This window comes from Schistocerca gregaria, chromosome 1, assembly GCF_023897955.1.
Source record: "Schistocerca gregaria isolate iqSchGreg1 chromosome 1, iqSchGreg1.2, whole genome shotgun sequence".
Taxonomy (NCBI): domain Eukaryota; kingdom Metazoa; phylum Arthropoda; class Insecta; order Orthoptera; family Acrididae; genus Schistocerca; species Schistocerca gregaria.
This window is the reverse complement of record NC_064920.1, coordinates 218,004,046-218,016,620: the sequence shown is the minus strand read 5'-3', so window position 1 is coordinate 218,016,620 and position 12,575 is coordinate 218,004,046. Positions and strand designations below refer to the sequence as shown.

Sequence of the window (12,575 nt, the reverse complement as noted above, 5' to 3'; positions counted from 1 at the left end):
TCAGCAACACTCGACTTAATTCGACTACATTCCATTATCCTCGTTTTGCTTTTGTTGATGTTCATCTTATACCCTCCTTTGAAGACATTGTCCATTCCATTCAACTGCTCTTCCAAGTCCTTTGCTGTCTCTGACACAATCACGATGTCATCGACAAACCTCAAAGTTTTTATTTCTTCTCCATGGATTTTAATACCTACTCCGAATTTTTCTTTTGTTTACTTCACTGCTTGCTCAGTATACAGATTGAATAACATCGGGGATAGACTACAGCCTTGTCTCACTCCCTTCCCAACCACTGCTTCCCTTTCATGCCCCTCGACTCTTATAACTGCAATCTGGTTTCTGTACAAATTGTAAATAGCCTTTCGCTCCCTGTATTTTACCCCTGCCACCTTCAGAATTTGAAAGAGAGTATACCAGTCAACATTGTCAAAAGCTTTCTCTAAGTCTACAAATGCTAGAAACGTAGGTTTGCCCTTCCTTAATCTAGCTTCTAAGATAAGTCGTAGGGTCAGTATTGCCTCACGTGTTCAAACATTTCTACGGAATCCAAACTGATCTTCCCCGAGGTCGGCTTCTACTAGTTTTTCCATTCGTCTGGAAAGAACTCGCGTTAGTATTTTGCAGCTGTGACTTATTAAACTGATAGTTCGGTAATTTTCACATCTGTCAACACCTGCTTTCTTTGGGATTGGAATTATTATATTCTTCTTGAAGTCTGAGGGTATTTCGCCTGTCTCATACATCTTGCTCACCAGATGGTACAGTTTTGTCAGGACTGGTTCTCCCAAGGCCGTCAGTAGTTCCAATGGAATGTTGTCTACTCCAGGGGCCTTGTTAAGACTCAGGTCTTTCAGTGCTCTGTCAAACTCTTCACGCAGTATCGTATCTCCCATTCCATTTTCATCTACATCCTCTTCCATTTCCATAATATTGTCCTCAAGTACATCGTCTTTGTATAGACCCTCTATATACTCCTTCCACCTTTCTGCTTTCCCTTCTTTGGTTAGAACTGGGTTTCCATCTGAGCTCTTAATATTCATACAAGTGGTCCTCTTTTCTCCAAAGGTCTCTTTAATTTTCCTGTAGGCAGGATCTATCTTACCCCTAGTGAGATAAGCCTCTACATCCTTACATTTGTCCTCTAGCCATCCCTGCTTAGCCATTTTGCACTTCCTGTCGATGTCATTTTTGAGACGTTTGTATTCCTTTTTGCCTGCTTCATTTACTGCATTTTTATATTTTCTCCTTTCATCAATTAAATTCAATATTTCTTCTGTTACCCAAGGATTTCTACTAGCCCTCGTCTTTTTAACTACTTGATCCTCTGCTGCCTTCACTACTTCATCCCTCAAAGCTACCCATTCTTCTTCTATTGTATTTCTTTCCCCCATTCCTGTCAATTGTTCCCTTATGCTCTCCCTGAAACTCTGTACAACCTCTGGTTTAGTCAGTTTATCCAGGTCCCATCTCCTTAAACTCCCACCTTTTTGCAGTTTCTTCAGTTTTAATCTACAGGTCATAACCAATAGATTGTGGTCAGAGTCCACATCTGCCCCTGGAAATGTCTTACAATTTAAAACCTGGTTCCTAAATCTCTGTCGTACCATTATATAATCTATCTGAAACCTGTCAGTATCTCCAGGCTTCTTCCATGTATACAGCCTTCTTTTATGATTCTTGAACCAAGTGTTACCTATGATTAAGTTGTGCTCTGTGCAAAATTCTACCAGGCGGCTTCCTTATTCATTTCTTTGCCCCAGTCCATATTCACCTACTACGTTTCCTTCTCTCCCTTTTCCTACTACCGAATTCCAGTCACCCATGACTATTAAATTTTCGTCACCCTTCACTATCTGAATAATTTCTTTTATTTGATCATACATTTCTTCAATTTCTTCGTCATCTGCAGAGCTAGTTGGCATATAAACTTGTACTACTGTAGTAGGTGTGGGCTTCGTATCTATCTTGGCCACAATAATGCGTTCACTATGTTGTTTGTAGTAGCTTACCCGCATTCCTATTTTCCTATTCATTATTAAACCTACTCCTGCATTACCCCTATTTGATTTTGTGTTTATAACCCTGTAGTCACCTGACCAGAAGTCTTGTTCTTCCTGCCACCGAACTTCACTAATTCCCACTATATCCAACTTTAACCTATCCATTTCCTTTTTTAAATTTTCTAACCTACCTGCCCGATTAAGGGATCTGACATTCCACGCTCCGACCCGTAGAACGCCAGTTTTCTTTCTCCTGATAACGACATCCTCCTGAGTAGTCCTCGCCCGGAGATCTGAATGGGGGACTATTTTACCTCCGGAATATTTTACCCAAGAGGACGCCATCATCATTTAATCATACAGTAAATCTGAATGTCCTCGGGAAAAGTTACGGTTGTAGTTTCCCCTTTCTTTCAGCTGTTCGCAGTACCAGCACAGCAAGGCCGTTTTGGTTATTGTTACAAGGCCAGATCAGTCAATCATCCAGACTGTTGCCCCTGCAACTACTGAAAAGGCTGCTGTCCCTCTTCAGGAACCACACGTTTTTCTGGCCTCTCAACAGATACCCCTCCGTTGTGGTTGCACCTACGGTACGGCTATCTGTATCGCTGAGGCACGCAAGCCTCCCCACCAACGGCAAGGTCCATGGTTCATTGGGGGGGGGGGGGGGGGGATAGAGGCAGCATGGCTCAATATTTCTCTTGAGGACTTCCAACGACTTTCTGTGTCCATAGCACGTCGAGTTGCTGCACTACATCGCAAAAATGGAAGTCCGAAATGATATTAGAATATACCCCATGCCTTTCAACACATTGTATATTATTGAACTGTTTTATCGTAATTTACTAATTATTTCTTTTGCCATCTTCACATGTATGATCGCTCGCTATGATGCTAGAAGATGACTGAAAGTAACGTCTCATATAAAACCGACCCTCTTATGCGAACAGAGACTCGAACCTGCGACTTCTGCTTACACCCGGAGACTCGCGCTTTACGTTGCAATGAAACTGAAACCGAACTGTCAGGGCCGGCCGCTGTGGCTGAGCGGTTCTAGGCGCTTAAGTCTGGAACCGTGCGACCGCTACGGTCGCAGGTTCGAATCATGCCTCGGGCATGGATGTGTGTAATGTCCTTCGGTTAGGTAGGTTTAAGTAGTTCTAAGTCTAGGGGACTGATGACCTCAGATATTAAGTCCCATAGTGCTCAGAGCCATTTGAACCATTTTTGAACTGTCAGGTAGCCGAGGTCGTCATAGATAGCACTTTTTGAAAGTCTCCTTACGGAAGGAAGGAAAACAAAGATTACGGTTTAGCGTCCCGTAGAGAACGAGATCATTAGATACGGGGCCCACGCTCAGATTGGGAAGGAAGAAGAAGGAAATCGGCCGTGTATCAAAGGAACCATCCTGGAATTTGCGTTAACCGATTTAGAGATGTCGCGGAAAACCTAAATCGAAATGACCGGATTTGAACATCTGTTCTCCAATGCACAGTCTTCAACGTTTCTTTGACTGTTCAGCTAATTTAATTAGTAGTGTGCTCTAGACTCTAGGGCGCAACAGGTATTAGGTGGGTTAAGTTAGTTTAGATGCGTGCACTTGCGCGCGCTTGTTGCCGATTACCTGTCGTTTCATGGCTGTTGCTAGCCAACGATGCATTCCCGACTAGTTACCGTGTTTGGAAAATTTTGCTCCAGTCGATGTGCGCTACCTTACTATGGTCGTATTACCAGATTCCTCACCCTGTTCATCCTGTCACCGACGGCATTGAGGTAACCATTGCAGTGTGAAGCGTTGATCATTTATAGAAAGTGGAAGCCGACGCGTTGATATACGTGCCCCCGGTCCAAACCGCAGCAGACAGTGTTGAACCTTCGACAGAGACAGGTACATCCATTTTTGCTGAAATATTGCGCCCGCCGATACCACCTGTCTACGTAGTCTTCAGTCCATCAAACTGGCGGGCATAAACCACTAATCGAAACCCAGAATTATATTTATCGTCGTGACATTACACTCATTGGCTTCGATAACACACAAGCAAAGTGTCACATTTCAACTTAACCTGTATTACGCAACACCACAGAGCAGTATTCACCACGACTAAGATTTAACATTCTCATTCGTGAGCTTCGCTAGCTAACAAAGGCTCACTTTCCAACCTAACCTACATCATTAGCTACATTACAGTGCGGTCTATCATCACAACTTTGATTTCAAATACTAATGTAAAAAAGAAAATAAAGAATTCTAGTGTTCTGTTCTATCTCTTTTTAAGCACGTTGGTTGTCAGGCGCAACATCGCTACGTCTCAGCCAAAGACGACGCCCTATGTCGGTAGATGGATCCGATGCCCCTTTGCATTGCTCTAGTGTCAAGTCAAAACTGAATGTACTGTGCGCTTCGTTACGAACGCTCGGACACGATATCGGTTATGACACACGCGTCACTGTAGAAGCAACAAACCCTGTACGTACCGAAATGTCTCGACTTGACTAACGTATTTCCCGTGCACGGATCACTCTGTCCCGCTCTATCTGACATGTTAACATTGCGCTACATTACGTCCATAAGGCGTGTTGGCACTTCTACGATTGTACTACGTTTTACGTTTCTTCGTTGACTAAGGTTGGCGATATACAGACCTTTCCGGTGACACAAGAGAGATCTTTTCTTATTGTTAGTAGTCACAATCATGTAGAATTGTAAAAATTGTGATATTTTCGTCATTTGACTTATTTTATTGCCTCCTCTTATGCTTTGTAGCGACTGTCAAGGGATTATGCAATTAACGTTTAGTACACATTTCAGCATTTATTACAGAATTGCAGTGTACAACACGAATAATCGTACCGAGTATAGTCTCAACAGATAACTTAGCATTATTATCCACATTGCACTTCGTGGAACATGTCAAGAATATCATATTCATTATTTGACCATACAGGGATCGTCATGGTAATGCCACTTTAATGGTGTGTTAAAGGGCAAAGTGAATCTATCATGTAGGTTGTCAACAATCTCTCACAACGGCCAAACATAATTTTGAAATGACATAAGAAGTGAAATAAGTTACATGTCTAGCAGTGAGGTCTTCAATAGCGTGTTGGTAACATGTGGTATATGAACATCAGTAATTGCTACAGATTTACAAATAAGAATTCTTTTATAAAATTGCGACAATAATAATTGTAATGGATACACATGGAAACACATAGGTCGTAAGCTAATCACTTGGAAACCTTTGCAGCTATGTTCATCTAAGGGCAACATATAACTATTGGAGAGTATGAAGTACTGAAAATTAACAGCGTCTAAAATTTTGCCACATATGCTCTAAAGGGACCCAACAGCCGAAGATGTACTTCACCTATGATGTCATTGTAGAATTATGTTTCGTGCTAAAGTACAGTTGTTCACGACTTATATGATGATGTTTTCACTCCGTACTCTGACATACCATGGAAGGGGCGTTAACATGACGATCCCTGTATGACCAAATAATGAATATCATGTTACTGAGCAGCGTTGCGACATGCAATGTAACTAATTCCGAAAGGAGACTATTGCTAATAAGCCAAAATTACAATAATGTACCCGGTAGGAAATAAATATAAAAATATAAAATGTGGAAAAAACACGTCTAAATTTCCAGTTATTATTTTACGCCATTTTCGGGCCCTCTGACCGACATGTAGAAATAATCCGACCTTGCCTACTGGAGAAGAGGTGGGATTCTTCCTATACGTCCGTCAGGGGGGGGGGGGGCTGAAGATGGCGTAATGTAGCTCTGAAACTAGTTATTGAAACAAAAAGACAACTGAAAATTTAGACGGCTGAAGGTTTTGATTCAACATTTTATATTGAACAGCCGAGGTCCCGCAACGGTATGTGTAAAGATGGACTTAACAGAGACTGGATATAAATGTTGTAGAACGCCAAAAACATTCTCGTTTGGACGAGAGAGAGTATTGCTCCTCCAACGTGCCCATCATCGCAAAACCGATCACATTTTGCTAATAGTTTTACACATCACCAGAGTTTGGATCCATTTGCGCCTTTTCTGTGCCTGTTGACATTTTCGAAAATATTAGAGTACTGTGCTAGACGTCATTTTTCTGTGTGTACAGTCCGCCCGCGTTAGCTGAGTGGATGCCGGCTCGGTAGCTCAGCGTGTTTGGTCAGAGGGTTTGCTGCCCTCTGTAATAAATAAACTGAGTTAACGGATCAAGGACGAACTGAAACGGGTGTCTTGCTACGTCCGCCCTGAGCAGATACAACAAACGAAAACGAACAAAATAAGATTAAAAAAAAGAGTGGTCAGCGCGACAGACTGTCAATCCTAAAGGCCCGGGTTCGATTCCCGGCTGGGTCGGAGATTTTCTCCGCTCAGGGACTGGGTGTTGTGTTGTCCTAATCATTATCATTTCATCCCCATCGACGCGCAAGTCTCCGAAGTGGCGTCAAAACGAAAGACTTGCACCAGGCAAACGCTCTACCCGACGGGAGGCCCTAGTCACACATCATCATCTATGTGTACACTAATCGCAACATTTTGACGAGTGAGGCACGGTGCCGGCTCGAGACGTTCGGTGGTGAGCAGCTCGGAAGTTCGCGACGACTAATTGGCTGGGGCGGTGTGTGGGGAGACGCACCTGCGGTGTGCGGCGCGTCGTGCAGCTGCAGCAGCAGCAGGTGGACGGGCTGGCGCGCGGCGTCCGCCAGCCAGGCGAGCGCGCCCCTGGCGACGCCGGACAGCAGCGCGGCCGCCGCCGCCGCGCCCAGCCGCCGCTTCCCGTGGCAGCCGCCTGCGTCCCAGCGCGCGCCCATGCCGCCGCCATACTGCCGCGCCTCGGCGCGCCGCCGCGCCGCCTCGCCCACCCCGCGCCGCGCCGCGCCACAGCCACAGGACATCCGCTAGCGGCCACCGACATCTCACCGCCGCTCTCGTCACCGCTCGTCGCAGCGCTTGCGGCCCATCCCTAACCCGAATCGCCGTACTACACTGCCCAGTCACTTTAATGCGAAGACCTCTGAAAAGCCTGAAAACCATCTTGTGCAGCGCGGGCAGCTGCTACAGGTGCAAGAAGAGTCAGTGAGGTTCTGGCAGGTACAGACACTATTGTGTAGCCGTGCCGACTGCAGTTCTGTGGCCAGTTACGCTAGGTTTCTCGACCGAGAAACCGTGCCGCTAACAGCACGGTCGAGGTGGTCCCACAGATTTTCGACTGGGTTTAAATACAGGTAGTTTGGTGGCCAGCGGATACAATCATTTAAATATACACTACTGACCATTAAAACTGCTACACCAAAAAGAAATGCAGATGATAAACGGGTATTCACTGGACAAATATATTATACTAGAACTGACATGTGATTACATTTTCACGCAATTTGGGTGCATAGATCCTGAGAAATAAGTACCCAGAACAACCACCTCTGGCCGTAATAACGACCTTGATACGCCTGGGCATTGAGTAAACAGAGCTTGGATGGCGTGTACAGTTACAGCTGCCCATGCAGCTTCAACACGATACCACAGTTCATCAAGAGTAGTGACTGGCGTATTGTGACGAGTCAGTTGCTCGGCCACCATTGACCACACGTTTTCAATTGGTGAGAGATCTGGAGAATGTGCTGGTCAGGGCAGCAGTCGAATATTTTCTGTATCCAGAAAGGCCATTACAGGACCTGCAACATGCGGTCGTGCATTATCCTGCTGAAATGTAGGGTTCCGCAGGGATCGAATGAAGGGTAGGGCCACGGGTCGTAACACATCTGAAATGTAACGCCCACTGTTCAAAGTGCCGTCAATGCGACCAAGAGGTGACCGAGACGTGTAACCAATGGCACCTCATACCATCACATCGGGTGATACGCCAGTACGGTGATGACGAATACACGCTTCCAACGTGCGTTCACTGCGATGTCGCCAAACACGGATGCGACCATCATGATGCTGTAAACAGAACCTGGATTCATCCGAAAAAATGACGTTTTGCCATTCGTGCACCCAGGTTCGCCGTTGAGTACACCATCGCAGACGATCCTGTCTGTGATGCAGCGTCAAGGGTAACCGAAGCCATGGTCTCCGAGCTGATAGTCCATGCTGCTGCAAACTTCGTCGATCTGTTCGTGCAGATGGTTGTTGGCTTGCAAGCGTCCCCATCTGTTTACTCAGGGATCGAGACGTGGCTGCACGATCCGTTACAGCCATGCGGATAAGATGCCTGTCATCTCGACTGCTAGTGATACGAGGCCGTTGGGATCCAGCAGGGCGTTCCGCATTACCCTCCTGAACCCACCGATTCCATATTCTGCTAACAGTCATTGGATCTCGACCAACGCGAGCAGCAATGTCGCGATACGATAAATCGCAAAGTCTACAATCCGACCTTTATGAAAGTCGGGAACGTGATGGTACGCATTTCTCCTCCTTACACGAGGCATCCCCAACAGCGTTTCACCAGACAACGCCGGTCAACTGCTGTTTGTGTATTAGAAATCGGTTGGAAACTTTCCTCATGTCAGCACGTTGTAGGTGTCGCCATCGGCGCCAACCTTGTGTGAATGCTCTGAAAAGCTAATCATTTGCATATCACTGCATCTTCTTCCTGTCGCTAAAATTTCGCGTCTGTAGCACGTCATCTTCGTGGTGTAGCAATTTTAATGGCCAGTAGTGTACATTGAGCAGTCAGAACATTATGATCACCGACCTACTATCGATATAACCCTGTCCAAGCGATAGTCGCGTCACCTGGCAAGGAGTGACTGCTAGTCAGACGCACGCACGGTGCATGTAGTATCAGTAAGCATGCCGTCGGTGTGAAGAACCGGGAAGGCGCGCGATGTATCTGAGTTTGACTGAGGGCAGATTGTGATGGCCCAGAGGCTCGTCACGAGCGTTTCGCAAAACTTGTCGGATATTCGAGGAGTGCTGTGGTGAGTGTCTTCAGCACGTGTCGAAACCAGAGTGAAACCACGTCCGGACGTCGTGCTGTTGGGCGGCCACCCTTCTTTACAGATGTCAGACGTCGTAGGCTGGGTAGACCGGTGAAGCAGATCTAGGCAGAGAACACACAGTGCACCGAACACTCCTAACGGTGGGCCTCCGTAGCCGACAACCCATACATGTGGCAATGTTGACACCACGACATCGGCAACTACAACTGAAATGGACACATGACCAGCTGCACTGGATGTTGATGCTGTGGCAAAGCGAGCGATACCTTCTTCATCATGCCGACGGGAGGGCACGAATCCGTCGTCTTGCAAGGGAACAGCTCCTTGACACCTGCGGGACGGAGACAAGCTGGCGGCGGCTCCATTATGCTCTGGCGGAACATTCACGTGGACGTCCATGAAGTGAAGCTCGGGTAAGGAACTATGAGGCCAAGGAGTATCGTACAGTGGTCGCTGACCACATGCACCGCTTCATGACGATCACGTTTTCCAACGGCAGTGGCATTTTTCAACAAGTTAGTGCGCCATGTCACAAGGCCAGTAGTGTAATCGAGTGGTTCGAGGAACTCAGTGGCGAGTGCCAATTAATATGCTGGCCCGCCAACGCTCCAGATCTGAAACCTGTCGAAGACATCTGGGATGTGACTGAACGTGGCATCAGATCTCATCATCCCACTCCCCGGAATTTACGGGAATTAGGTGTGCAAACGTGGTGCCAACTTCCTCCAGCGACCTACCACGGCTTCATTGGTTCCATGCCACGAAACATAGCCGTTGCTATGTGTGCCAAAGGCGGACATACCAGCTATTATGTAGGTGGGCATAATGTTTTGGCTGATCAGTGTATATGTTCCATGTCTAAGAATAGTTAAGGAGACAATACATTACTTTATATTACATGAAACAGACTTACACATTAAAGATGTGTTCTTCGATGAAGTCTTACATGCAATCTTATGAATTGTACCTTACAGTATCCTGAATGATAAACAAAAGTTATTGTATCACGGAAATGATAAAGACGACTGTAATATATCGCAGCTGTACGTTCAGCAAGAATACAGTTGCCAATGAAAGTAAAGTAATTTTGGTCCATCTCGTTAAGAGGGCTAAAAAAGTACATTATTTCAAATTGTAGGCGTCAAGGCTAAGAAAGAAGAGATACAACATCGTGGCTATTAAAAAGAATCTGAAGAATTTTCCTCATGCGCGAATGTAAGATCACTGCGTAAGAGCTTGCTAAGAAGTTACAAAGAACTTTAAACACTGTTAATGAAATACGCGAGTTCCAAAATTGACTCAGGAATCAGTTATAATGAATTTTTAAACATACGTGTAACTTTCCGAGGTCAGTCATGTCGTTGTATTATTATCTACACTGATCAATTACAGTATACCGAGCGCGATAAACTCAACCTACTGCTCTTCGAACCACGCACGTACACTGCGAGTTGTGCAACAAGTAGCTGCTGCTGGTAGAGGTCATCATGCCTAGCAGAAACAAAGTGCATATAAGAAAATCCAAGATCGAATGTTATGAAAAGGATAGAGCGTTACTCAGAATATAGGGGAGATACTGAGTTGCAGACAGGCATAACAAAAAGGCCCTCCCGCCTCGGTGGCCAGAAACAGTGGTCATATGCGTGGGAATTGTGCTTGTGTGTACGTGCGTATATTGTCCACTTTAGAAGAAGCCCTTTTGCCCGAAGGCTCAAACGTTTAGCAGTCTTTTTGTTGTGCCCGTCTGCGACTCAGCATCTCGTCTCTATCGTGAGTAGCAATCTATCCTTTACATGATATTGTCAAACTGCATGTAGGGGTGGGAATGATCCCCGAGGATAAGTACATACTTATATTCATCCATTGTACCCTCCAGAATGACGAGAAAACACAGGGAATACCACGAAAACCTTCCTCAGATCATAACGCTACCTTCTGGTTGTGGGGTATTTTCTTTCAGAGGTCCATTGGAGCGTAAGCCTTGATTAATCTCAAAAGGCCATTTGTCACCACTCATTGGACGTTCAGTTACGGTACTGGCGTGCAAATTGCAGCCTTCGTCACCAATGAACAGCAGTCGGCATAGGTGCGTGAACCAGGCGCCTTCTGCAGAGCCCCATAGGCACAAAGATTGCTGAACGGCCTGTGAGGAGACACTGTTGCTAGCTCCTTGGTTAATCTGGGCCGTCAGCTGCTCAACAGTTGCACGAATATTCGCCTGCACACATCTCCGCAGGCGTCGTCCACCCCTATCATCGACTAGAGCCTTCCGTCGGGGTAGACCGTTCTCTGGATGCAAGTCTTTCGATTTGACACCACTTCGGCGACTTGCGCGTCGATGGGGATGAGATGATGATGATGATTAGGACAATACAACACCCAGTCCCTGAGCGGAGAATATCTCTGACCCAGCCGGGAATCGAACCCGGGCCTTTGGATCCCCGCACCCGCATTATGACGACAACGCTGTTGTCCGCGTCTCCCTGACATGTTTTGTATCCCCTTCACTGCTAATGCTGCCACCTGCCGTTTGTGAGTGGTTATTGCACGTTGATGTCGAACATAGGCGGTGGTCACATTAATGAGACCGGGTCGTGTACATTTGACATTAGTAAAGATACTACCTTATGTTCATAAGTATAAAATCAAATACTAAGAAATGTACGTACACGAAAGGCCCCTTTTACTAACTTCCAGGAGAGATCTTCAAGTGATGGTCCGTTACCAGGTTTTGGCGTTCTTAATAACAATTCTATCTTTATCCATTGCCGTTCCAAAACGAGTCATTATTAAATTTTCAACACCAGAAAGCATAGCAAGTAGCGAAATTTTACGTAATGTGCAAGTAAATACAGTAGAAAGAATACTACTTCAAATTTGTGATTTAGTGTGGTATATAGAATGAGAAATTTAAAACACAGAGGTGAAAACTTCTTTCAGCAACAGTTGTTTTAACCCAGCTGGACATCACAAACATGTGCGTCATTCCATGTTGCCTCGGCTCTTTGCCAGAGTTTATCAATTGTAGTGACTGACAAGCGGTAGCGTGCAAGTCTCTGGACAAACCATGTCCAGATGTTTTCAGTCGGCGAGAGCTCTGAGAACATATTGGCCAGGGAACAGCCGAACGCACCCTTGTGCAGTGTTAGTTCAAGACAGCACGAGCAACGTCTTGTATAATCTTTTTGAAAGATAACATCACTCAGTAATCGAAGGAAGGGCACAGCCGCCGGTCATAACATGTCAGAAATGCTGCTGTCCAAATTACCTTCCCTGTGAACCAGAGATGATCGTGTAGTGAACTAAATGGCACCCCGTAACATCACACCAGTTGCTGGGCCGTTTGATGATGCCGGAAGCAAACTTGCAACGATCGTTCTCCTCTCAACTCTACATACGGATACGTCCTTCGTGATGTGGCTTGCAGAACCATGTCTTGTCTGGAGAGGCTCGAGGCTCATGGGAAATGTCAGGACAAGGGAAAGATATCCGATAGCTTCCTTCCTCTCGGGAACTACCCGCAAGGGGCAAGTAAGATCCTGACATTACGTTCAGAATGGCGCTCCTGGACCCATCGATTCCCTATTCGCATGATAATCGTGGGT

The 12,575-nt window shown here is 45.9% G+C and overlaps 2 protein-coding genes across 8 annotated transcripts in view; one reads left to right on the top strand and one right to left on the bottom strand.

Moving 5' to 3' along the window:
- The window catches only part of LOC126337296 (transcription factor IIIB 90 kDa subunit), a 342,489-nt gene that overhangs the window by 223,220 nt on the left and 106,694 nt on the right, over window positions 1–12,575 (top strand). The gene's annotated exons all lie outside the window — the stretch shown is intronic.
- The window catches only part of LOC126337342 (BTB/POZ domain-containing protein 6-B), a 183,339-nt gene that overhangs the window by 140,728 nt on the left and 30,036 nt on the right, over window positions 1–12,575 (bottom strand). For 2 of the 4 annotated variants that reach the window (XM_050001460.1, XM_050001461.1), the window contains exon 1: window positions 6,663–6,845. The exons of the other annotated variants lie outside the window; for them this stretch is intronic. In XM_050001460.1, the coding sequence (XP_049857417.1) occupies window positions 6,663–6,837 (175 nt within the window). In that variant the 5' untranslated portion in view covers window positions 6,838–6,845. Of the gene's footprint in view, window positions 1–6,662; window positions 6,846–12,575 lie in introns of those variants that run through there. 4 annotated transcript variants of the gene reach the window in all.